Here is a 27,134-nt window from a genome sequence, read left to right as displayed (position 1 = left end):
CGGATAATCACTCTTCTTATACAGTACAGTAGATAAATATCTTCTTCCTTTCCCCATAAAAAACAACCAAATTCAGTATTTTTAGTAAAAATGCAAAATACATACAATAGGGGAATATCATTTGCCAACTTTTATTCTATTTCCATTTCTACTAAAGATAAGTGTTCAAAGTGCCCCCATACTGAGCCCTGTGAGGAAGGTAGCTGTGTGTCCCAGGACAAGGAAGATGTTGCTCATGTGCTCAGGCGCCGCCCCCTTCAAAAAAGCCCTCCAGCTCGATTGATTGCGAAAGGTTTGGCTTGGGCCATAGTAGCGCTCTGTAGATTGCGTCTTTTGGGCTGCATGCCCCCTGGAACCGTGCTTCGACCTCCCAAGGATGCCCAGCCCATATCCGGTGCCCGTGCCCCCGAGCATGCCTGCCGCTGCTGCCCCTGCCCATTTGAAGCCATGCTTAGAGAGCCCGTGACCCTTGGAGGCAGGTGTCTTGTTGCTCTTTCCGCCTTTATTTGTACCACCGCCACGCTTACTGTATGCATATTGCGCACCAGGACACAGCGCTACTATGAGCAGCAACAAGATCCATAGTGACACAAGCTTCTGCTGGCCTGTCATCACAGTCTGGAGGTCCTGCAGACACACACGGATCAAGACATGTTGATTATTTTCTGTATACTGTGTAGTATAAGCGATGGTAAATCCAGGTATAAAAATTAAAGACCCTCTGTCTGTTAGGTGCTTCTACTCAATCTGCAGTCAAATGAATGCATTAACCCGCCAGTTTAGTCGAGGCACCCATGGCTTAATTCAAACTGTTACTGTTATTTAATTATTCTGCAAATATGTGGAAGTACACCGGAGTGTTGTTATAGCTGTGCTGTTTGGAAAATTTATGTAATTAAAAAATGGAATAAAAAAAAAGGGAAGAATCCATACAAAAGTCTTCTGCAGTTTAATGCTGCAAGTATTTAGTAAAATATGTGATTCATTGAATGAAAGTTACAAAAAAAAGTAAAACCCAAAATGACGCCCCCCAAAAAAAACAATCCGAAAAGGGTCATGTGGCAGTATAATCCTAGTTTGATCAAATGAATAAATAGGGATGAAATAACACATGAAAACATAAAAATACAAGTGAATTGGCTTTTTGTGTTTCATGATGGCAAGGATGAAGTAATTTGATACAAAAATGAAAAAGCTTCAGAGCATAATAAAACACAATATTAAATACAATAACACTATATTTTCTTACAGTCACGAGCAACAATTACCAAAATATTAAGAATAAAAGTGTTTACCTTCTTGTCAGGTCCCACACTGAGGTTGTGATGCTGATGGGGCATTCCATTTGATCCAGAGGGTTGTGTTTTCATAATTAATTCTAGAACAACATGAGTTAAGCCCCTCCCCCCATGTGTCCCTATTGGCCCAAGATGAATAATACAGTACAGGTTGAATGATTTTCGCTGACCTCACACGGTCATGTGCCATTATTCAGCACATATGCATAAAGAGGATGTGTAACAGCCACCACAAGTGTTTGTTTGGAATCAACAACAATGCAACTCTACGGATGTGTTTCTAGCTGAGCTTAGCTTTTAATTAGCTTTTAAAAACGTTTATGTCAATTTAGAATTTTAACTAAATTGTTAACGACACCTCTCCTGCGGGGTGTCAATTTTAGATTATATATTTTCACTTTCTAAAACTTTAATATTCAATGTCATTTAAGAACTGTTGCTTCAAAAATAATCAAAATTGGGTCCAAAAGGATCCATATCAACTTTTTGTGTCATTTGTAATACACAACCGCAGATAAACAATCCCATAACATCAAAAACAAGTTTTTGTTGTGGTTTAGTCATTGGACACACATTCTTGGGTGACTTATACAACCCAAAGAGTTGTGCCAAAATTAAATGAATGAAATTCACAAAAAAGGGGTATAATATTTTACAGTGGTGTATTCTCTTCCTATTGTGCATCCACTCATTGAAACGCCACTAGCTGACTGTATGACACGCCATATCTTCATAATCAGATGGAAAACATGAGGAGCTTCAGGGACTGTGACTTACGCCATAAGCACGACATGTTTTGCACAAGAAAGTTAAAGAGCCCAGAGGATGTTAAACAACAGAGATGATTGTTAACAGACATTTTTGTCCAATGAAATCACCAAACTACGTCTTATCTTTTCTTTTACTGGCAGTGTTGCTGAATATCATGTTGCCTCGGGGGGTAAATTGGCAACAGACACACACTTGTTCACTTCATTTAACCATGTGAAGCTTTTTTGCCACAACAGACTGCAAGAACCTTTATTGCATTGGACCATTTTTTTCTACTTGATGGCTTTTTATGCTGTGGGTGAATTTGATATTTTCAGTTCTGTGCAGTATATACAGTATTATTTCCATAGTTCCTCAGTGTTTTGATGTCTGTGAGAAGCGTTCACCAAATATTTCCAGGATCAAGTAGATAGGACACTACACAAAACTCAAGCCATTTCAGATGGTGGCTTTGTTCCATTTTATCGACAACAATAGCAGCTGAGAAAATAATAGTACATTTTTAATAGCGTCGTTTGATGTTATTGTAACGAACATTCTATTCTGTGCATAGTACTATGGGAGGGAGGAACATGATCTCAAAAAGTGCACAAAATGTATTTTTGTAGCTTGACATGGAGCACAACAAATGTATGCAAAAACTAACAAAAAAATGACTTTTAATTCATACTAGATACAGGAGGTAGTTGGCACTAGATGACGCTGTGGCAAAAAAAATCATGGTTTTCTTAATAGGTAAACACTGAAATTGATCAGTCCTGATATAGCGACAGTTTTGTTCCTATTTGTTCCTTATTTTCAAAACCTATTTTTATGTAGTCGTAAAGTCACAATGACAGTATTTGTCTGAACAACATTTGTAAGCCACACGCAAAAAACACTGAAACGAGAGGCCTTAACTGAGTGTGCCTTATTGTGCCACTTAACCACATGAGCAAACGCTCAATGGTCACTGTTTGTAACCTTGAAACATATCAAAGCAGACATTTGTATACTGAGGACCTTGTTTAAAAATGAATGCATTCTCCTTATTGTTCTGTTTAGTGTTTTTGACTTTGCTTATGCCAACTTTCTGTTCTTTCTCTGCTGTGTGGCGCAATAGAGCCACATGCTTCATAGACCCCCTCCCAAAAAAAACCCTATGAACGTGATTCCATTCTGAAAAATAAGACACATAATAAAATAGGAATAAAGAGTACAGCAGCTTTACCAAATCAAAAAGCAGAATGATGATTGCACTTTTAAGGTATCACATCACTGCCAAATTCAATTGGCATTCATGCTCACCTGGGAGGCGAGCTATATTGCTCACTTCATATACAAAGGCCAGAGCCTAGATTCAAATCCAGAGCCTCAGCATTATCAAGCAGACGTGCCAACCAGTAGTCCACCATGCTACAAAAATATGGGTATTTTCAGAATACTTATTGATCTAATACAGTCAGTGATTTGGGTAGCTTTAACCTAACTCGGCTGACTATGGGATGGAAATTGGGTACATCTTGGACTGGTTGCCAGTCAATCATAGGGCACACAGACAAATGTAAAAAAAAAATGACAAAAAAAGGATACAAATCTACTATAATTGAGAAAATCTTTAAGTAAAGCCCATCTGCTCCGATACACCTGACTACTAATTGGCACCCGGTATTCTCTGCAGTTGAGTTCGGCCTCATTGGGGGGGACCTACAGTGACTTCTAAGGTTTACGTTAGGTTGAGATGTTTCCAGTTCCTCTTCGTGACGCTAGATGACATTCTCAAAGAGTTGCATGGAAGACATAATACTCTCATCCTGTTCCGAAGGCAAAACAAGTAAGTGTCATGCACATGTCTCCAAATGTTGACTGCTATTGTGGGATTACCTTTTGGCATGTTTCGATGAACTCATCGATGGTGACCACTCCATCTCGGTTCCGATCCATTTTCTGGAAAAAAATGATGTTTTTATGCATTTTATAAAAAAAAAAAAAAAAAAAAAAGGATTTGACCAAACAGGTGGGGTACCTGGAAGAATTTCTCCACGTGTTCATAGGGGGAATCTTCCCGTACACTCGGCAATGTGTACCTCCCCATCATGTCATAGATGGACGTCATTATTGCCAACATGTCCTGTTAGAAACAAGTCAAGTGTGATTTAATCAATCATAACGATATAGTAGGCATTGCTTTAAAACACTGCCATTAAAGCTTGTCACTGAAAATAAAGATCTGCATTTTAGGGAAAAATGTATTTTCACAGAGGGTGGCTCGTGGGGCAATGATTAGGATGTCCGCCTCATAGTTCAGGGACCTGAGCTCAAATCCACCTGGCTCTGGCCTTCCTGTGTGGAGTTTGCATGTTCTCCCTAAGTCCGTGTGGGTTCTCTCTTGGCACTCCCACACACCAAAAACATGTGCGGCAGGTGAATCGGACACTTTAAACCAGGCATGAGTAAACTACGGCCTGGTGGCCGATTAGGATTTTTAATCCAGCCTGCCGAACTAGAAGAAATGACCAATCAGGAGGAAAGTGATAATGTTAATACCTTGAAAAATAGAACTATCAGTGCTTAACTGTTTGAAATAAAAAGCTATGTTTTGCGCATTTAACTTTCAGTTGTTGTCGTTTGAATAAATAGTTAAAAACATGGGACTTAACATTGTTGTAATGCTTTTTATAATGCTTCATGTTCAATTATTTCTAAATATCCCGCATATTCTTCCTGTTATGAGGTGGATTATCAAAACACTGTGTTCTGCTCCTGGTGCAGTTCACATTCACATTGTTCATTTGCTTTCTTTTATAGCGTTAACTTCTTGAGTTTCTAATTGTTTCTTCGATTTTTTTCAACTTTCTGTTATATTATCTTTTCAAATGCTGGTTTTGATTGGCATTTTGGTTATTTTATTTTCTTTCAGCTTTAAATTGCTTAAAAAGCTTACCATGGAACTTAATATGACTAAACCAGAAAACAAAATACAGTAAAAGGGCAAACTCAGGAAATTGAATCAAAAAATGCAGCGCAAAAAATATATTCAAAAAGAAAAGTATGTTGCCTTGCACATCATTTGTGCAACAACATGGTACAACTCAGATCCATCTTAAAAAAAGTTGAGACAACCTCCTTGGTGATGTAGCCATCTTTGTTGATATCATACAGATTGAAGGCCCAGCGTAGCTTCTCTGTCACTGAACCTCGAAGCAGCACAGACAAGCCCAGCACAAAGTCCTGTGAAGGTGCTTAGCTGATAAATGTAGTCGAAACTGTAAATAAAAATCGATGTGATAGTGAGGCGAGGGGCAGTGAACTTGCCTCGAATCGGATGGCGCCGCTCCTGTCCATGTCAAAGGCATTGAACAAGAAATGTGCATACATGGTGGCATCTGAGGAGCGAGAGACAAAAGGAGGAAAAAGATTGTATTGGACAAGTTGGGCAATCTAATAGCATGCGAAAATATTACAAAAAGATATAATTATAATACAAGGCAATAAATAAACCACCTCTGACAATTATCATAATATTTTACCTCCTTGAGGAAAAAACTGTGAGTAAATGGTCTTGAATGTTTCTTCGTCCACAAGACCACTGGGACATTCCTTTTATGGGAATACGAATGCATAACAATAAGTGAAATACACAAGAGAGAATGGTATACCAATGAAATGCTCTGTAATAGTTTTCTATTATTGATAACATGTGTGTTTCTTGTACTAATAAATGTCCAGATGTTTGCTTGGTTTCCAAAACGAACTAAGAGGGTTTTTCTTTTTTTAACTTTGTGCAAATTCACTCTGGGCTGGTTTCCAGCCAATCCAAGAGAACATACAAACAAACGACCACTCACACTCACTGGCACAGCTAAAGACATTTGTCTTTAATAAACCTAACATGCACGGAAAGTGTGAGGAAGCCCGAGTCCCTTGAGAAGTCACACACAAACAGGAAGCACAAGCATACAAAACACAAGAGGGCCTGAGCTGAGATACAAACCCAGAACTTCGCAAATGTAAAGTGTGATGTGCTACTCACTACACAACCTTGCTGCATGGAAGGGAAGTCATATACTTCTCCTGGCCTTATGGTAATACAGTAATTGGTAATACAGTAAACCTCGCAGAGGAATGTGCCAGAGTTTATTTATTTCAACAATCATATATTCCAACCTATGATATTAAAACAATTCATATTTTGAATTCATATTAAAATATTACTCTTTAATGTTTTATTTGATTTTTGAAGTAAAAAAATGCACCGGAAGTGCCTCAAAAACTCCATAACCTCCACTAACAACACAGGCTAAACTTAGCTTTTGCCTGACATAACAGTATGATGTTTGCCTCTTTGTTGAGCAATTCGTCGACATGGTTTGATTTGGCTGACATCTTGTGGCAACTTAGATTGTGAAAGAAAGTGCCAAATAATGCAAAAACGTGAGTTTATCAGCAAATAGTTTAGGTTAAATTCCAAAGACAAAAATGTGAATAGCAAAATATGAATAGATGCCTTCACTGTACGGATATAACAACAATATGCTGTTTAAAATGAAAGAAGAACAAATGCTCATTGGGACAGTCAGTTACTCTAAAGGTTTGTGAGGATTTGATTTTTTTAAACATATAAACACAATACACAAGGAAATGAAACAAATAGAAAAAAAGAAAAAAAGCATCAACAGTGGATGCCACGGATCAGAACACGGTCCAGGTCTTGTCTTAACTACTGCTCACCCTGCCCTCCTCAACTGCGGGATTAGCCGCATTACCCACATTTTTTGTTACCATAACAACTAGGGGAGCAGCAACTGAGTGGTTAATTTGTTAAGTCTAGAAAAGCATATCCATTTATCATTTAGTTTAGCCGATCCGTATGTGCAGCGGATGCATTGATAACAAAAAAATGCAAGCATCTTGGACCAGATTGCGTTGGGCATTAGATGTTCCACTGTATAAGCAACGTGGTTTTGCTTACAGTGATGGTTCCTGACCACAACACATGACAGAGATCCTTAATGTATTTTGGCAAAGCTGACCTGTAGTCATTATTTCCACTTTAATTACAGTTGACCTCCTTTAAAGTGCACTAAAACCTGCAACTCCCACTATGCATTAGCACCCACAGTAGACACAAGCACAAAATAAACCATGTGATAGCTCCAACTCAGCATTGGGGTGCACATTTGCAGAAAACAGAATAAGACATTTTAGACTTTAGAGCAGGCATGGGATCTAAGAGATTTAAAGATGACGTCACAAAATTATCAGTTTAAAACATTGGATTCTGGAGACAGAGCGCTTTAGGGCACCAAAAAATTACTTATGTTTGCCCCCCAATTGTTAAGTGCTCACTTTCTTACATTTTTGAAGCCTCTGTAAAGGGATTGAAGCTCCTTCCTGGTGAACTGGGTCTGCGCCTGGAGCTGCTCAAGGCCCTCGGGTTGATGACGTACCATGGAGAGCTCGAGGTCACTGTCGCTGCTGTCTGCCAGAGGGAGAGGAAAAGGAGGAAAAAAAAGCTGAACGGCAGACACGAAAACATGCTTATTAGAATGAGGAAAAGATTCGACCACAGAAATGGAAAGCAAAAGATGCTAATACTTTCCATTTGGATGCAAACATAAGTTAGGCAAGGTGATGTGACTGTGAGAAGAGTGTGAGAAACATACAAAATAATATGTAAAAATACATTCTGGGAAAATCGTTCATAGCAACTGATGTTAAAAGACATTCGAAACTATTCAGAGCAGTTTTGAATAGACTTTCATTTTGGACATTTTGTGGTTTCCTTGTATTGTGGATTTTTCTCACTGAGGTTACCAAGACATAAAAGGTGGCAAAAAAAATACTAAATAAGAATAATATTTCCCAACCATTTAATCTTTATAACTGCATATTTCAGATTTTTTTTTCAAATTACACCAAAGAGTTATTTAGAATTCAAAATGTCCACTATGAAAAGGGAGGATCGTGTCAAAAGTGCCGTGATATCAACTCAATATAGACACATACTCACCATCTTTACAAAGAGCGCAACACAAATGGAAAGTGGGAAGAGACAAGACCAGGTAGAAATTGAGATGAGGAAACTAAAAAAATACCACATTTAAATACATGGACTCCATATAACTATATGCTGATTACTGTGGAAGTAATTTGAAATGATGTAGGAATTCACTACATAATATAGAGACCTGATTCTAATAGCTAGCACATTGAAAAGGAGGTGCTATGACATAATGCAGCTTTGCCATGGCAAAATAAAAAATAACAATCATAGACAGCATGCCCGTTTGCAAAGGCATTATTTTCTTTACACAGATCTTGGTAGATGACAGCATAAACCTCATGCATGTCTTACCTTCTTGCAACAAAGGCTCACACATCCCAAACTGTTTAAGCACAAAATAAAACATCCCCACGACAACTATAATAGCAATAATTTCCATGCCATCCAATCCCATTATGGCATCTCACTTGTTACTGTGCAAACAAAAAAACAGACTTATAAGTCTTGGAGGTGAGGTTTAAAAAAAAAAAAAAGAATGTGACAATACAGCTTGGAAGTGAAGACATCAGCAGTTACGAGCCAGACTCATTTGAAATAATCCAAGCAAAAAGACGCAAAGTTGAAGTGGGATTCCGCCACATGCTGCCGGATGATGATAATAAAAATTGCTCCCCTCACATGATCCACAACTAGTCTCCATTGCTAGCAGTGGCAACCCATCACCATCTCCTCTCACCTACAGTATGTATGTGTGTGTGTGTGTGTTTGGGAGGTTTGAAACTCTCTGCTTGTCCGTCTTTATTTGCTCAGTCATTTCAGGGATGCAAAGCTGTAAAAAAAACAAACAAGCGATGATCCATATCCGCTGATGCTGGGGGATATATGAACAGCACTTAAGAGTGAAGAACCTGCCTGTCAATACCGCAGATTTTACAACACATTTAACGGGGACCCTGAACGGCGCCTCATGCTGTACCTACGTAAAGCGACAGATATGTCGGGGCTGCCGTAACACTCCGCCTTACATCCATGTGCATAACAACTCACAGAGTTTTAATGTGTTTGTCAGCATGCTTAAGGGCCAACAAAGTTAAGTGTGGTACACAACTGATGACTCTGCATAACATAATGGACTCAGTTTAAGTAGCATGAGGGCAAATCAATTGTTAAGAGGTAACATATTGGTTTTTGATGGGGAAAAGAAAGTGGGGCAGTGCATTTTGTTGGCTGTGGAAACTTTGATGTGGCTTGGAGGACTCCCTACCGTCAGCCATACTGCTGCTCACAGATATTTGGACAATGATAAAAAGTTAATGATTTTGCCTGTTTACACCATCACATTTATCCATCCATCCGTTTTCTAAAGCCGTTTATCCTCACGGAGGTCGCAAGCTTGCTGGTGCCAATCCCAGATGGGTTCGGGCAGTGGGCGGGGGACACCCTGAACTGTTTTTCAGCCAATCGCAGGGCACACGGAAACGAACAACCATTCACACATCCAATCACACCTAAGGACAATATAGTATGTCCAATACACCTGTCACAAATGTTTTTGGAGTGTGGGAGGAAGCCAGAGTGCCCAGAGAGAACCAACGCTGCCTCGGGGAGAACATGCAAATGCCACACAGGAAGGCCGGAGTGGTGGAGTTGAACTCGGGTCCCTTTAACTGTGAGGCGGACGTGCATTTATTTTTACTAAATATATATATTTGATATATAAAATTATTCTCCATATTCTGTTCTTTTCGTGTCATTTTATATCCATTTGGTTACGCTCCTTAATGTTGAAAGTAGTTAAAGTAGTAGAAGTAGTTAAAGTAATTAAATAAGTTATTGAAAAAAAAGAAAGAAAAAATAAAATGCATACATCGAAGCCAGACCTGCAGACATTTGGCAGAAAATTCAAATCTACTTGCTTTTTTTTATTTTTTAACCCACAATGGCTGAAAAACAAAACGGAAATTGGACCCACACGACTTTCAGCATTGGCATCCATGTCAGTACAAAAGTATTTATTATTGGAAATGAAACTCTAAAAGCAAGTCATTGACGTCTTTCTGAGCGTGTTCCAGCTCTCGTGTAGCTCTAGTATTCCATGTTTTGCCTAGATTCTGTGAGTAATAAATCGTTTTATTGAGCCCATGTCATCCTTCCTCCTTGCATTTTGGATCCACCTTCCCACATCCGTCGCCAACATTCCGCACCGACATGACACTTGGTGGACTTCATAAAACTTTGTGGACACATAATTTAAAATTATTATTAATTATTTTAAGTTCTGTTGATAAGTTTGAATTGCTGATGCGGGTTTATTTTATTGATGTTTAAATGCTTCGGAAAATAGCCTGTGTAGCCCAGTAATGCGCATGTGTGCTTCTGAAGGAGCCGAATCACTGAAGGCCTAAGGTCACTGCATTAACATAGCGCAAAGTCTGTGAAGAATCCAACAAAGAAAGCAATATTAATACATATAATCAATACCTTGAATAAATTTCACAACAGCCAGGGCCTGGCAGTGGGATTATCACCGATACCTCTATTAAAACAAAACAAACGCATACCGGTGACTGTCAACAATAAGCTCCTGGATGTGCGTTAACGTAATAACATAATGAAGGAAATCCAACATTTAGAGGACTGCTCTGAGGAGAAAATGTTTGTCGTTGGAACAACTGAAGAAGATATATGACTGTAGCTATAGCGTCAGCGTTTCAAGATTACAGTAGAGATCCGTTCACAAAAATAAATCATTAACTTAATTATTAATATAAATTTGTCCGCAAAAAAAATAATTAACATAAAGTGACCCGTTCTCAAAAAGAAATAATTATAAATATTTGTCCACGGAAAAATATCCAATTAAAGTGTCCTGTTGAGATCATACTGAAGTAGAGGTCTGTTCGCAAAAAATAAATAATTAACAGGTAACGAGAGGTGTTACGTGACAACTTGGGTCGAACCATTCTAGTGTGGGGGTGAACCTGGATTTTAATAACAAGGAAATTGAATACTGTAACCTACAATTCATAAAATTTGTTTTATGAACTTAGATTGTCCTGAAACATTCAATTAACTGAATACTTATTTTAAAAATATTTTTGCAAGTTTGTATGGTTTATTTAAAATCTCAAGTACCACCTGGAGTTCCTTCAAGTACCCCGAGGGGTACCCTAACCCCCATTTGAAAAACACTCTCTTAGGTGAGCATACAAGAGAAAAAAAAGGAGCAAATGTGCATATACAAGTGTCATTTTGTTTGCTGAAGGCATTTCTTCTGTTGACCAGTAGATGGCAATCAAGTAGTTACAAATCATTCAGTTGTGCTTTTCAACAGTCCAGATGCTTTCAAACCACAGAAGCGATTCAATTTACCATTTCACACAACCGACCGCCATTCAAAGAAAAAATAGCACATCATGTCTGGAATATTTTCTTTGGTATTTTCCACCCAGTAAGTAGTATGGTGAGTCTTGGCACAGCAGTTCAAGTCAGCTACCAATAATTCGCTATTGCTTGGACATGCAGAAACGGAAATTCATCCTGTCTGTCTCGAGCACATCAGATTAACACACTGCACAGAAGACCAGTGTCAATAATTAAGAAAAATGTCTGCATGCCATTGAAACAATATGGAGTCTATTTTCACTGAAGGAAACATGCAAGCTCAGTGTAAAAACTAGTGCTGCTTCAATTTTGTGTCGGGGGCAAGTCTAGGTTGCCATGTTTGGAAACTTGTGCTAGACCTTGCCTGCCTTTCAAGTAGTAGATCAAGGCCTCAAAATGGGTCAAAGAGCCGTTTTGGGTGGGTCGCAGACAGGTAATAAAAATGTGTATGGACTCCTCAGGTCACAACATACACGATTCATTGTTATTGTAAATATACATTTCGGAAAGCACTGTGGTTATGTAACCTAAGCATGTCTAGTTAAAATATGAAGAATGTAAGTCATTTAAATGTAATACTAAACCTTATTTTCTATTAATCATCCCTGACAATTAAAATGTGTTGTGTCTTCTTCTTGTGCTTTTATTTTTCTTGTTAAAAATGTGTTGTTTTTTTTATTTTGAAAAAAATGCAATACAGTATTGCTCCCTTGAATTATTTGACAGGGGTTATACCTGGCCCCTGTTGGGAGGTGCTAGCGATGATCCACTTGACCAGACAGCATTTCATGAGAGATTTTCGTGAAAACCTGGGTCTATGCCACTTGGATCCCTCGGCTTGTCCAGCCGGGTTTGCCTCTTTTCCGTCAGGCAGCAGACCGCCGTCCACCTCCTTGTCTTCTGCCTTAAGGAGACACAAATAGAACTTCTCAGACTCAGTGAGACTTCTTTTAATTATGGTTTCACTTCAGACATGTCTGTTCTAAATATCTCCCACTTGTAGTTATTTTTTCCTTGGATTTGCAGGTGTAATGTCTTTCCATTTTCAAAGTGTAATTCCCCAACACTGCATGACTGTTTGTTTTGCATGTATGTGGTGTCTTCTATTCGTGTAGTTTTTTTTTTTTTTTTTTTTTGGATGCAACCCAAATGCCACCTTGAGAAACTTTGATGTGTCATTGAGTCATACCCGCAAATTCCAGTGAGATTTAAGAGCTACATCTGCAGTATATCTGACTCAGGAAGAACCCAAAACCCAATCAAAGTGTGTGAGAACCAGACAAATCCAGTTCATGGAGCATAATGAATAATTTTAGCACTGTAAACAACGAGTGAGTAAGTGCCAGAGAGTGTTTTTTATTCCTACTAACCAGTTTCCCATGATCACACCAAACACTTTATTAGGTAACTGCATACAATTTATACCTTACAAGTTTGTGATTAAAACATAATGTACATATTTACATTGTGCATATCCAATCATCATGGTGCTTGTCAATAGGCAATAGGCTTACGCCACATTTTACTGTACATACAGTCTAAAAACAAAATGTTCAGTCTGCTTTTACATATTACAATATATATTAGGGCCAATACTATTAATTCATCGTCCAATTATGGCTTATTAAACATCATCCAAAATGAATCGTCCACACAGCAGATATCCGCTGACCATTTAACTTTTGACCTTTACAGTATGTACTCTACCCATTTACAGCTGTTGTAAACAAATAACACTGGTGTGATTATTACACACGATAATTACATTTCTTGATAAGGTCATTCAGTGGCCTTGTCATTCAAAACAAAGCAAATCTTAATCTTTACAAAGGTTAGATGAGCAATGCTAGAGAAATTGTGCAAATAATTATTTTGGATGTCACTCCTTTACACACAACCTAAGGTCACAGTTTGTTAAAAAAAAATCATATTCAATCAATCAATAGTGAATAATTTTGTAAAATATGACACCTATTAAACTACTAGTAAAACAAAAAACACATATGACAAGAATCAATGTGCTAATAACTTCATTAACCGCACCAGGCAATGCATTCTTAGAACCGAAGTTTTTTTTTTTTTTTAAACTATGTAATGATCATTGACCCCTGCTTTTCATGCGGAATATGTACCAGGGCGACCCACCTTTTATTAGTTAACATCCACATATACCAACTGAAATGCATTGAGGAAACGAATTGTATTTATTTCATATTGTTTTAAATTAGTTGTTCATTTGATCTGTAAACGTATTTTTTTTCTGCCAAAAATCAGCTTCAGCCTAAAAAGAAAAAAAAAAAATCCAATCACAACCAGACATTTTCATAACCTCACACAGAAGTTACATAACACTAACACCGGTTTATGTAACCCAACTGCAGGGTTGCTACTCAAAAAAAATACAGAAGGCAGTAAATGCTTGCTATACTGATCATGTTATTAGGATTTTCTTTTATACATTTGGACTATCTGAGGTGTTTTGACTGTGATTTGTAATTAGATGGGTGAATCGGGGATACTGAAAGGGGATTCTTACAGAACGATGAAAGCCTTCAATGAATACTAGTTGAACATACTTATTTTTTTGACAGGCAACATTAACTGTTCATTTCCAAAACAAATATGTTGTTGATCAACCCCGCTTGTTCCCATTTCATTATCAGCAGAGGCTAGAAGGAAAATTTGGCTTCTGTTGCAAAAGGCCATTTTGTAAATTTACTAATTGGCCGAGGATTTAGGATTTAGAGTAGACCAACGAGGTGTTGCATCTTGACATTTATCTAATACATACCTTAAGTTTTTCTTGCTTATCATTGTTACAAATCATTGCTTCAACTAATAAACTAATTACTGTAATTCCCCCAAATATAGGACACACTTTCCCCCCTGAAACGGAGGCCAAAAGCATGGGCGTACCCTATAAACTGTAATTTAAAGATTAGACTTTTTTTGACAACATTTGAAGAAGATTGCATCCGTCAGTCATATAAACCGAGATTTCATGTACAAATGCACATTTGTATATCGGACGTATGACTAGAGACAGTCAGTTAGCAACGTTAGTTGCAGTTAACAAGCTGCTCGTTTTAGAAAAAAAGTCAGTTCTGCATTATTTTCAAAAAAAGAAGCAAGCAAACTGAACCAGCGTTCGAGCCTATCCTTGTTCACAAACAGGAACATTATAGTAGCTTTCAAGAAGGAAGTGATTCTTGTATCATAGTAGGTTAGAGATTGCCACAAGATTGCCACAAGATTTGGGCTCGCAGCCATCACTTGTTGACTTAGAGAAGAGCCCGTAGCTAACCAAACAGTAGGTAGACATTGCATTTATTTCAACAGCACTCCGTGAAAACCTCTCCAACTCTCCTTTGCACACTCAAATGCTCCTCCCCTTGCGCAGAGACCCCGGTTCCACTCCCTTGCTTGCCCACTCACTCACCTGCAAGCCACACACAATGGGAGGCAGGCACCATAGCTGCAACAAATAAATAACTTACAAATATAAAAACAAAAAAATATGACGAAAATACAAAGCTGAGATTCATTCTGTTTTGCTATCGATTTTACATCGTCACATACTGTTGGTGCATCCTATACACCGTAACACATAAATACCTGAATTTCACCCTAAAATTAAGTTTGTGTCCTATACTAAGATTAACCATAATCAAACCTTGATTTAACCAATAGCATATACTGTTTTCTTAGTAATACTCTATATTCTACTACTGTTGTCACTGCTGAAGTTTGCAGGTCTTATTTATTTTGTCATACACATATTGCATAACTAAAGTGTGACAATCGTTTACTGATTCTGAACAGGGGATTCAGGGGATTGTGTGAGATGGAAGGTTGATCTCTTGACAGAATACATTAACAGAGAAAATGTGAGGAAATGATGATGATGTAGATATCTAATATTTCTGTCCAGAGTGCTTCTAAAAATAACCCCTTTTCTTTTTATTTTCATCATGTCACCTGACACTGGAGCACATTCAGGGGTCTCTGCAGCTAGATGAATATTTCAGTGATAACAGAGCCACTGCGGACATTGTGTCTGAATTTACCTTTTTTTTAATGTTTTCTATTTCGGACATGAAGTCATCATTTCTAGACTTAGATTATACAGCTAAACTAAATGTATGAATCTATTCATACATTTGCCTCTTTGGTTTGAAAAAAAAAATACATGCTTGTGATTGCAACCTGGGTATTTTTGAATGCACATAAATTAAAAATACTGTACAATGTGGGGCGCTTGGCTGTCCCTTCTGTTTGAATAAGAAAGAAGGGCGGCGAAGCACACATACATGGCTTCGCTCAATTATTCACACTCCTTAAAACAGCATTAATAAAAGATCCAATCATTTACAGCTACTACTGTATTGGAAGGACAAGGAAAAACCCATTATAAAGTGAGAAAACCCATGCATTTACCTGCATGCAAACGCTGGGTCTCGCATCATAAGGCAAAAATATGAATAACTTCATTTTAGGATGAATTTACAGAAGAAATGCAAATATTTTTCTTCTTTCTAAAAACAGTTCAAATAAATATTCTTAGTCTGACAGCAGCTTTTCACTCCTTGCGTTTGAAAAAAATCATAAAGCACATGAGGCAAAAGTGATTTGAGTGATGAATTATTAAATAAAGAGCCGTCTTGTGTGCAGACATAGTGGTCCAACCACAGAAAATCATTAGGGATAAGCAACATCTGGATGAACTGAAAACATATTCATTGAAATGAATGTGAATGATAATTTACTGTACCTGCATGGTTACTGCTTCCCTTGTAGCTATTGCGATCCTCTCCGGATTCTTCTCGGTCTGCTGCAGCTGCATAGAAAAACAAAGGAGAGAGAGACAAGGACTTAGTAGTAAGAGGAGGAGGAGGAGCACATCTGCTCACTCACCTGACTTCAGCATAGGATGCGATGAAGGAAAAGCTGCAGGAGGTTTCAGAAAAAGTAAGGGAATATGTGTGGATGGGATATTTTCATGGTTCCATACAGTTTGTTATGAAATATGATTAGATTAGGTCTGAACTCTGTCCAGCCTCTCCAAGGAAATAAAATAAAAAAGAATTGTCTTTTTCATTTATCTGCAAGTAATGCTTTTGTGTATGCTTGCAAAGTCAATACACGTTTTTCCTGCTTGTGAAAGTCAGTTGCCATCAGTGATAACAAAGTAAAGTAATCTACAGTTGATGTTGGTAAAACTCTCCAAAATGCAAAATTGCCCACACATCTTTATTTATTTATTTGTAGACTAATATGTGCTCAGCTGTGGTCAAAGCTACTGCAAATAATAAAGTCAAAAACATATTCTCAACAACTGACTAACATCATATAAAAGGCCCAGATGACAACATTCCAGGTATGTAAAAATCTTGTCGTTTAATGACAAAGACAAAAAACTTTTGTCACTTTTTTTTCCTGCTTGTCTAAAATAACCAGTTCTCATCACATTATAGTGACATTTGGGAAAACATATTTGGCCAGCAATTGGCAGGAAATTTTGTCCAACCTTGGAGGACTTCAAGTTGATGACAATAACGAATGTTGATTTGCTATAATTTCAGGCAGGGGCCCCTAACTACAGGTCCGCGACACGGTACTGATCCATTGATCTACTGGCCGCACCCAAAATAATGAACTATTTCTGTTTAATGTACTATCCGAGTCTTAAAGTTATTTTAAAATAAAAACTTTTATTTTGAAAACTGTTCGGTTTCTCTTGGATTCATTTCAGTCACTTGAGTGGCAAAATTTCACTCACAAAGTAAAATGAGTAAGAAAAAGACATCTTTGGGAAGGGGAAAAGACCCAGTCCAGAGACAAGTGACGAGCATACAAATTAAAAGAAAAAGAAAGCTTTTAACAGTCAGTACCAGGAGTCCTACTTGAAATAATGATTTTTCACAGTAAGGACTTTGGGCGCTACTCCTCAGCCAAAAGTTCATGGAGCTCCGGCACCCACAAACTAACAAAGAATGGACCAGGTGAATCTAGCAAGGATGCGCAAGAAGATGAGCTTGCAAGAGACAGCAGCCTTAAAAGTATGTATGTTGGTGAAAATGAAAATTGAGATAATCATATATTCCATTTTTTACTCTAAAGTCCCTTTAAAATTATATATAATACATGACAATAGCTCAAAGATTGATGAAGTTACAACAAGTTGAATATTGACAAGTTGAAATCACTGGTTTTGATAAAAATACATTTAAAGTTTTGGCACATTCATCATTTAGTAATGCAGATCGTCTACTAATCCTTATTTTCATTCACCGATTACAATTAAACCCTTTGGCGGCTGGCAAACGAAAGTTGAGACTTTAAGGATGTTGTTTTTTGTAGCAATCCCAAAATGGACTTCTTTGTTGAAAATTTGTAATTTCGTCAATAACTGAAAAATAATCCCCCTGAAATGCATCTCATGTACATTTTGGGCACGCCATACTTGGGGGTCGGGGTTGATTACTTAATTATTTGATGGAATATTGATAGGATAACTAATTCTAAAAAGATTCGAGTCACAGCCCTATTTGCGACCTTTAACTAAGCCTGAAAAATCCCTGATGTAAACCTTTGCCAACATTCACCCCTTAGTGGGATAGGGCTTTTAATTTGTTAGTTTACGGAAAACTTAATGTGACACATTTGTTAAAAATACACTTTTCACCAAACCACATATTATAAGCTCCAATGACGACTTTCCAGATTTGCACAAACATGTTTTTCGTATTCTGAAAGCGATTAGCATTTCCATCTCTCAAACAACAACGCCAACTCCCACATTGTCCTATAGCCGTACTTTATGGCATTTAAAACTCTTGACTAGCACTTTCCAGATCTGTAATACGGTATGCCTCCCTGATGCAAACGCCAGAGATATTTTTAGCCTCGAAAGTTCCAGGGCGCCTCCAATTTCAGAGTTTAATGGTGGATGTGCATGTGCGCAGATGTGCGTGTGACAGCACTGCTTTTATTTTCTCCTTCCTTGCATGAATGTTGCATTCCTCTAAGAGTTTTCTTGCAGACACACACACATGTATCTTGCAAACACATTTGCACTCTCCATGCCACAAATAAATAATAATGTCATTTTTCATACGATCATAGGCAAACACATACTGAACATATAACAGGGAGGGTCCTAGCTGTGTAACAAAAAACTAGCTAAAATTATTATCCACTGAAAAAAAGTATACGTCCCTCCTTGGGATTCAGAAGTAATATCCTTCATTTATGGGAGTATGGGATTTTAATAAAAAAGTGACACTGGGTTGTTTTCCTCTTCTGAGCACTGGAAGCAATATTCTTTCTTTTCACGCATCCAGAATGTTTGTTTCAAATTTCTGTATTGCCAATGTCAATGGACTGTGTATCCAGAACAAAAACATGCTTGTAATGTAATGGCAAGTATTCTGAGGCCATTTGCTCAAAATCTTCTTAAACATAAAGATGCTAGAAAATATATAATGTAACAGTGCAAAGATGACCTGTGAGGTGTACAGGAATATTAATGCAAAATCTTTAATTAACGCCAAAGCCATAATCTGTCCACTGACTTAATATGAACAGCTCTCAAGTTGCCCCCCCCTCCCTTTATCAGACATTGAAGGTTATGGGATAATTAACTGCATGCAGAACTTTGCTTAATAGCAGAAAAGTTTTATCTTAATCATTCAATGGGCTACTAAAGCCTGCATCACATGGTGTGGCGCATGATTATTGGGGGGTTGTGTAATGTGTGCAATAGATGTAACTTGGTAATATGATAAAAAGTTTGCTTGTCAACTAATGCAAAACTTTCTGTAATATTGGAGCAAAACAGGCAGCATGGAGGACAAGTGATTTGCATGTCTGCCTCACAATTTGGAATTTCCGGTCTAAACCTTTACTTCCTCTCATGTTGCAAAATCATGGATGTATAGAGTGAAGTATTACTTATTACAATTCAACTTAAGATTATTATCTAATCAAGTTCTCTTAAGTAACCAAATTAATCTTCATTTTCAATTTTCATTCAATTACTGCTGATTGTCCAAGTCCTGTTAAACCACTCTTGTCCACTAGAGTCCACTAGTGTTCACCCAATACCTTAGAGGGGAACCACAGACTTCCATTTTTTTAAACTAATTAATTAATTTATTTTAATTTTCAATGACACTTGTCCCCATTTAGAAAGTAGACGAGTAGGAGCTTGAAAGTAGACGAGTAGGAGCTTATCCCAAATGACTTTGGATTGAGGGGTGGGGTAAACCCAAAACTGGACTCCAAACAAACAAAGGGTCCATATAGACAAACAACCATTCAGGTTTGCGTTCACACTTAGAGAAAGGTTAGAGTTTTCATTCAATTTAAAACGTATGATCTTGGAATGAACGAAGTTGTAATACATGAATAATAGCCAACCACCACGAAGGGAACTCAGTACATGAGAAGAGGATGGGCTTGGATCTCCATGCTGGTCTTATTCACCCTTTCAAATATTTCAAGACTTACATTGTCAAAAAAGTCTTATATTTACGTGGGTTATCTAGAAAAAAAACTATGAAAAGACACTGAAAGAAATAGACCCAATTTCTTTTCCAGCAGCAGTGTACTAAACTGCCATTGAAATGCTCAATTCACAGCATGAATATATAGGCTACTTAAATTAGCAAACATATATAGTCTGTCGCAAGAATTTCTCAGATTCTTCTTTCTGGTCACCACCTGTTTGTGTGGCCACATGTTGCTAGGCAAAATCAAGCTAAATTAAAAAACAATGGCATACCTCATACTATGTTGTTTCCCTGGTAACTTGGGGTAGCAGAGGAAGGGAATAGAAAGTCAACAGGAATGTAGTCACTGCAAGAATTGTGGAATACAATACTTTTTGAAAGAATTCACATACTTCTCTGAAATAAATATAAATCAAATGAAATAAAATTAATTGAAGAAGTCCAAGGACAGCATTGTCTACAAGCGTCTCAAAAAGCCTAAGTTTGTTAATTGTAAGACAAATGGTCAATAAAAATTAATTGCTCGGAAGAATGCATTTTTACAATTTATGAAATGTTTGGAGAAATGGTAATTCCAAAGTGTTCAAATACATTTTCTCGCAATGTATGCATTAAAAATGCAATGAAAACAGAAGCGTGTGAAAACTATTCGTGACAACTCATTGGACATAGTTTTAGATTTTATTAGAGTAACGACGGGCAACATGTTTGATGGGACAAAATCCCTTGGGCCTTTGCCAGAAATCCTGTCCTCATTTGTCTCTTGTGACATGACTTGCGACGGTCGAGTACAGTAAATAAATAACATTTGCTCGTGACATTTAATGAGCTGTTGGCTCCCAGTAAACAATATTGTTACCGCCCTTCAATACTCCCACGCACGACGACAGGATGGGAACTAAGCTACTTCTCACACACACACATGCTGACTGCCAGTTTTTCTCCACTAGCCTGTCATTATGTGTGAGTGAGTAATAACACAGTGCAAAAAGATGTTTTCTGCACAGATGTTCCAAGCTCCAAAAGAACGTAAATACGTGATGTAAAAGTAGACAACGAAAGAGAGGCAATGTTCATGCCGGTGTTGCGTTCAGTAAGAACCTGTTGCTACTTGTTCTTTTATACCAAAATTGATGATAATCTCACAGGATTGCTCAGTGCTTCTATTCTTCTTTGAATGCCCTCAGAGGCACATGAAGTGGATTTACATTTTTCTGCTGCCGATTAAGAGGGCTGTGGCTTGGAGCTCTGTCGCAGCGGCTGCCCAGACGCGGTTAAAACAAACACGCGGCTCAAGTACTGTATCCCACCTCTGTTTCCTGGCTGAGATGTGTTGTGACTGTCTGGAGAGAGGAGGCGGCTAGCAGGGAGGAGGAGATTCCCCACACTATCAACGGATGTGAGAGGCTGCTGCCCCCCCTTTCCTACACTTCTCCACAGTCAACAGGAAGGAGGCCACAGAGGGAAGACGTCTGCTAGTGCGCTCTGATAGAAGGAAAAGACATGAGCAAGAGCCAGAAAGAAGTCAAGAAAATCCAGTCTGCATATCTGCAGAATGTGGAAAAGCTCAACCAAGGGACCAAGCAAGAGAGGAAGAGTTGGAAGGCCAAGGAAGGTGATTTTGCCGCGCCAACGGCCATGGAGAAGCGCCATCCTTCGACCATCGCTCCTGTCACCAAGAGCTCTGCCAACAGAATCAGCAGAGACCTGACTTGCGCCATCTGCTTGGATCTGTTCAAGAAGCCCGTGTCTCTGCCCTGTGATCACACTTTCTGCCAGAGCTGCATTGAAGGCTACTGGACTGGGCCAAGGAGCCACAGCCAAGGGGTATCGGGCTCCTGTCCCCAGTGCAGGAAGATGTACCCCGGGCAGAGCTACAGGCCCAACCGCATTGTGGCCAACATCGTGGAGAGCTACTGTCAGGGGCTGGAGGAGAGCGGCGGCGTAACCAAGGTGGCCGAGGCCGAGAAGGCACAGGCTCCGGCCCCGCATTGTAGCCGGCATCGGGAGGAGTTGAAGCTTTATTGTGAGGAGGATCAGGAACTGGTGTGTCTGGTGTGTGGAATCTCCCAGGAGCACAGGAACCACACCATGATGTGTGTGCAAGAGGCAGAGATCAAGTACAGGGTGAGCTGACAAGAGTATTAAAGTAGTATTGCAAACTTTTATTCTACTGATGAGTACGTGTGCAGGTTTAGTCTTCTGTCAGGACGGTATTGCATTTACAGTGGTGTGACATCATGGTGATAGGCCCTGGTGCAAAACATTTATCCTGTGGGTATCATGGTGGTGGGACATTACAGTTTGCCTGAAAAGAAAAAAAACCCATCTATTTTAGATGGTTTGGCTTTAGCTGTGTCATACATCTTGTCTTCTTTTGCATGCTTTTTCCTTTGCTTGGCTTGACAACAATGGCATGACATCCACTGGCCATCCACTTTTTTTTTTTACCTTTCAATTAATGGCTCATCATCGAAACACACTGTGATTGACAGGTGCCATGGTCAAGTTATTGGACAAATGATCATTTCCTCCTCTTATAAAAGCCACACAGGGACACAGTGACTAATACGCTTTACTAGAGCTATAAAATAACACTGGACTTTATTTCTTTTATCATGGGCAACTACGCTAGTCTCTACTCTCTAGGCTTCGGTGCACTCGACTGCCTGCACCAGCGATAATTACGTCTCTGTAGATTTAGCAGTTTAAGAAAAAGTGAGAACTCACAGACTATTCTTTAACTCCTCGATTTTTTGTGTGGCCAAGTGGCTAGCACAATTCTTCACTCCGGCATCTTCCCACACCTCAAAAACATACATGAACATACATTTAGTTGAAAACGCTCAATGGTCCACAGGTGTGAATATGAATGAATGATATGTTTATTCTGTGAGCAACACTCATGGGAATACGTATAATGAAAAATGGATGTTGCAAATGGAGAGGTGGCACAATTTTAGATTCCAGGAACAGGGGGTGTAAAAATGTTCATGACATGGTGCCTTAGATTTTCAACTCTTAAGAAAAATACCATTGGACGTCATTAAACTGACAAGAGGGATGGTTCGCCCGACTGGGTACCAACCAATCACAGGGCACATACACTGCACTATAGACAAACAAACATCCCACACAAGAAAGCTGGAGATTCTAATTCAGAAAATCTAAACTGGGATGCATGGATGACCTACAAACCACTGCTGTTCAAAGGAAAATATAAAACATTTTCAACAGCTTACCATGGCAGAATAAAATGTTCACATTTGTGCTCCCTTTTGTTCCGGCGAGGTTAATAATGTTCCTCTTCCTTATCCAATCAGGCATCTCTAAACAGCTCCATGGATTCCCTCAAAGCCGAGCTGAACACGGCGATGCAGTGCGACAGAGAAGCTGAGGATGAAGTGAAAAATCTTAAGGTGAGATAGACGACAACAATCCTGAATGTAATTAAGGCATGTACTTGTTGCATTACAATAGCTATAAAAAGGGTATCAGTAAAAATCTATATTTCAAAGTCCCAATTTTTTCTGGATGCCAATGAACACTCCCAGCATTTTCTGCCAGGATCCTCAGCAATGCACCATTAAATGGAGCTAGGACTGGTAAGTTAGGGGAGTTGCTCCAGAAGGACCATGTACTTTACCTATAGGAACTGTCAGATGCTAAGCATTTTAAATAGGCCCACTGCATGGTGAAGTTATGCTTACATGTTCTAAATTGAAAAAAAAAATAATCAAATTTTCTAAATTGGGAGCTAGGACAGGTAAGTTTGGCGAGTTTCTCCAGAAGGACCATGTACTTTACCTATAGGAAATGTCAGATGCTAAGCATTTTAAATAGGCCCACTGCATGGTGAAGTTATGCTTACATGTTCTAAATTGAAAAAAAAAAAAAAAAATTCTAAATTGGGTTTGAAACGTATTTTTTGGCAGTATTCCTGGAACATTTTCAATTTAAATGTGGTGCTTAAATGGGTAAATGTGTGTGACTTCCCACCTCCCCAGGAGCACACGGCTGACCTGAAGCAGCGTATCGAGGCTCAGTTCAGTGACCTGCACCAGTTCCTTTACCAAGAGGAGAAGATGCTGCAGGTGAAGCTGAAGACGGAGGAGCGTCGCGAGCTGATCCGGCTGGACGAGCACAAGGCCCTTCTGTGCGTGGAGATCTCTCGTCTGCAGAGAGCACTCCAAGAGATAGAAGACAAGCTGAGGGAGCAGGACCCCTTCGTTTTACTGCGGGTAAAGTCAAAGGGAATTCCCCTGTCTGTAGTTTGTTTTGAGTCGGCTCTGGAGGTGATTATGGACGGAAAATGCTGAGGTCTTCATTTCAAAGTAGCGTAGACATAAGAACATTAAACTGAACTGAGCTGGGTGGGACTGTTTTGTCTTTCCTGTCAAGTTTGCGCATGATCTGAAGGAAACCAAACGCTCGGGCATGCACACATTTCAAGGGTCAAGTAGTTCCCGATAACAAAAGAGTCTCTGCTGGACAGGATGTGGAGCAGTGAGCTCACTCGTTGATCGGGAGGATAAGGAGTTCAGTTGAGCGACTGGCCCGGGCTTTGGCCACGACCGCGGTACTTTCCCCCTGGCCGTGGGGAGCTCCCAGTGGGTGGGATGAAGCGCGTGAGCGTAGACGTTGATGTAATGTGGAAAAAAGCCTTCTCTTATGTCTGATATAACAAAACTAATCACCACTCTCTCTCCTCCCCCTGTCTCAATTCAGAGCATCAAAGTTTTACTGCAGAGGTGAGTGTGAGAACTAGCACGGTTGTCCTGTCAGGGAACTTATTTTCATTGCCTCTCATTTGGTTGTGTTGGCAGACCCTCGCTGAAGTTCGAGAAGCCAGCTTTTACACCTCCTAGTCTGTGTGAAGGCCGATTCGCTGGGCCCCTGCAGTACCGAGTGTGGAAATCCATGAAAGGCAGTATTTACCCAGGTACTAGAATTAACACCCTTTACAAATGTCCATAAGCATTTGATGGCGCATTAAATGGCAGCACCATGTAAGCATTGGGAAACCTGCACGTTAGACATCCACCAATTTTCTATGGAGCTTGTCCTCAATAGGCTAAAATGGATCCCATCTCATATGATCACAGGACAGTTTCAGACAAACATCTAATCGCATCTTTAGTAAAATCTATGGACAATTATGGTTATTCCATTAACTGAAAATGAATGTTGTTGGAATGTGGGAGGAAGCCAAGGAAAACACACACCCACAATTCCATACAGGAAGGCTGTACTGTAGCCATTGTGAGCAATATACAGTAAATATTCCAAAGCAATGATTACAATGTGAAACTAAAAATGATGTAGCCAGTGTGGAATGTGACACCGTATAAACTGATGGAAACTATTTGTTATTGATATTGAATCTTTGAGGGAAAAGACGTCATAACGTCATCTATACCAGTCTGAATCAAAGAGTGGGGTGGACCCCCCTGGGGAGCACGAGACAATGCCAGGATGACTGGTGGATGACCCCCTTGTGAAGTGTAATTGCAATTAAAAAATGTGGCACTTTGATGCATTTTTTTCTGTTTTAGACTAACCTGTAACCTTTATAAAAGCTGAAAAAAGTAGGTAACAGTTACTGAAAGTTGATTAATGTTGCTTTTCCCCCCTTTTTTTAATGATAAAAAGGATACAGTTTTAGGTATACTTTTTACACCTTTTATAGATAACAACCATATTTAGTCTGAGCGGCGAGTAGGGGGTGCAAAAACAGCGAAAAACAGTTGGTGAAAGTTGATTTAGATTGCGTTTTTTTTTTTCTTTTTTGTTAGTATTAAAAAGGATCCAGTTTTATGTATACTTCTACAATTTCCGGCGCAGAAAGTATGCTGAAGGGGGGCTTTGCAAAATAGAATTGAGAAGCACTGACATATACTGAAGAAAGAAAAAACTAATTTTAGCCTACTTTGATACCTAAATACAATTAAAAATCCACAAGTGACAGATTATAAATAATTTTGGTTGTATAAGAGATAACTTGAGGTTGAAACAAAACATAAGCCCGAAAGAGAAAACTGTGCAGCAGTTTTCATGCTATGAAGTTGTGATAGGCATGAATCAACATTGAGGAAAATTACCCTTCAATTAGTGTACGGTACCTGATTAAATACCTTGCGACTGCCTGACGACCAGCTCAGTGTACCCCGTCTGTTCCCCAAATTCATGCTGGGAAAGGCTCCACAACTACACTGAGGACAAGAAAATAATTAGATGGACAATTGACTATATTAATTTGAATGTGAAATAAACCATCTGAAAGTTCTGAACTCCTGTTTCTATACCGAAATTGTACAGAGAAGACTAACGCAATCCTGGAATTGTACCATATAATGACTTTTAACAGCTGGTATGTTCTTTATCCATCAAACTAGTTGAGTTGATCCATGAATTGATGAACATACCAGTAGCCTACAACTTAACGATGTGACCTCTTCTACTTTTAGCCCCCGCAGCCATCACATTCAACTCCAGCACAGCAAACCCTTGGCTCAGTCTCACCTCGTCACTGACATGCGTTCGCTATCAGACCTTTAACCACGCCGTAGAGGACAACCCGCACCGATTCAACGCCGCCCTGTCGCTGCTCGGGAGCCAAAGTTTCACCCACGGGCGGCACTACTGGGAGATCGAAGTCTACAGCAGTACTGTGTGGACCGTGGGCGTGGCCCGGGAGTCAGTGCCCAGAAAAGGAGTCATCAAAGCTCTTCCAGCTAATGGCTTTTGGACCCTCTCGCTTTCCTATGGCATACAGTATATGGCGGGTACCTCCCCGCCGACTGTTCTGTCTCTGGAAGAGCCGCTGGCCAGGATCGGGGTGTACCTGGACTATAAGAGAGGTCTGGTGTCCTTTTACAATGCAGAAACAATGACACATCTTTACACCTTCAGGGAGATCTTCAGTGAGACACTCTTTCCTTATTTCAACTTGGGCTTTCTGGACAAAGTGCATGAGAATGAGCCTCTTAAAGTTTTCTTGCCAAAGATTTAAAATTACTGTGAAGATTTTTATTTTGCTTCTTTTGTACAGAATGAGACACTTCAGTAGCTATAGACCGATTTTGTAAGACTGTAGACCGGATCTACACATGTATTTGAAATACATCTAATAAACATTGGGGTTATGGCGTGTTTGTTTTTGTACTGATGCATCTATAGCAG

At 39.1% G+C, this 27,134-nt stretch overlaps 3 protein-coding genes across 3 annotated transcripts; 1 reads left to right on the top strand and 2 right to left on the bottom strand.

The window, feature by feature from the left end:
• Positions 1 to 115: 115 nt before the first annotated feature.
• Positions 116 to 3,747, bottom strand: sprn2 (shadow of prion protein 2). Its single transcript, XM_088435963.1, has 2 exons — positions 1,296 to 3,747; positions 116 to 627 (listed from the first exon to the last, which is right to left on the bottom strand). Exons 1-2 carry the CDS (start codon positions 1,368 to 1,370, stop codon positions 166 to 168), a joined length of 537 nt encoding a protein of 178 aa, XP_088292089.1. The 5' UTR covers positions 1,371 to 3,747; the 3' UTR covers positions 116 to 165.
• Positions 2,516 to 16,302, bottom strand: LOC148411506 (calsenilin-like). Its single transcript, XM_088435962.1, has 9 exons — positions 16,211 to 16,302; positions 12,175 to 12,343; positions 7,406 to 7,530; positions 5,579 to 5,648; positions 5,364 to 5,434; positions 5,172 to 5,279; positions 4,075 to 4,179; positions 3,933 to 3,995; positions 2,516 to 3,862 (listed from the first exon to the last, which is right to left on the bottom strand). Exons 1-9 carry the CDS (start codon positions 16,280 to 16,282, stop codon positions 3,815 to 3,817), a joined length of 831 nt encoding a protein of 276 aa, XP_088292088.1. The 5' UTR covers positions 16,283 to 16,302; the 3' UTR covers positions 2,516 to 3,814.
• A 4,990-nt stretch (positions 16,303 to 21,292) lies between these two features.
• trim69 (tripartite motif containing 69) lies at positions 21,293 to 27,104 on the top strand. The gene is made up of 6 exons (XM_088435277.1): positions 21,293 to 22,079; positions 23,276 to 23,371; positions 23,960 to 24,193; positions 24,681 to 24,703; positions 24,779 to 24,894; positions 26,420 to 27,104. Exons 1-6 carry the CDS (start codon positions 21,456 to 21,458, stop codon positions 26,962 to 26,964), a joined length of 1,638 nt encoding a protein of 545 aa, XP_088291403.1. The 5' UTR covers positions 21,293 to 21,455; the 3' UTR covers positions 26,965 to 27,104.
• The last annotated feature ends 30 nt before the right edge of the window (positions 27,105 to 27,134 follow it).

Source organism: Hippichthys cyanospilos, chromosome 15 (genome assembly GCF_059441005.1).
Source record: "Hippichthys cyanospilos isolate Australia breed blue-spotted pipefish chromosome 15, RoL_Hcya_1.0, whole genome shotgun sequence".
NCBI classification, from domain to species: Eukaryota; Metazoa; Chordata; class Actinopteri; order Syngnathiformes; family Syngnathidae; genus Hippichthys; species Hippichthys cyanospilos.
The sequence above is the reverse complement of the archived record's forward strand: the minus strand, read 5'-3'. Positions and strand labels throughout refer to the sequence as shown.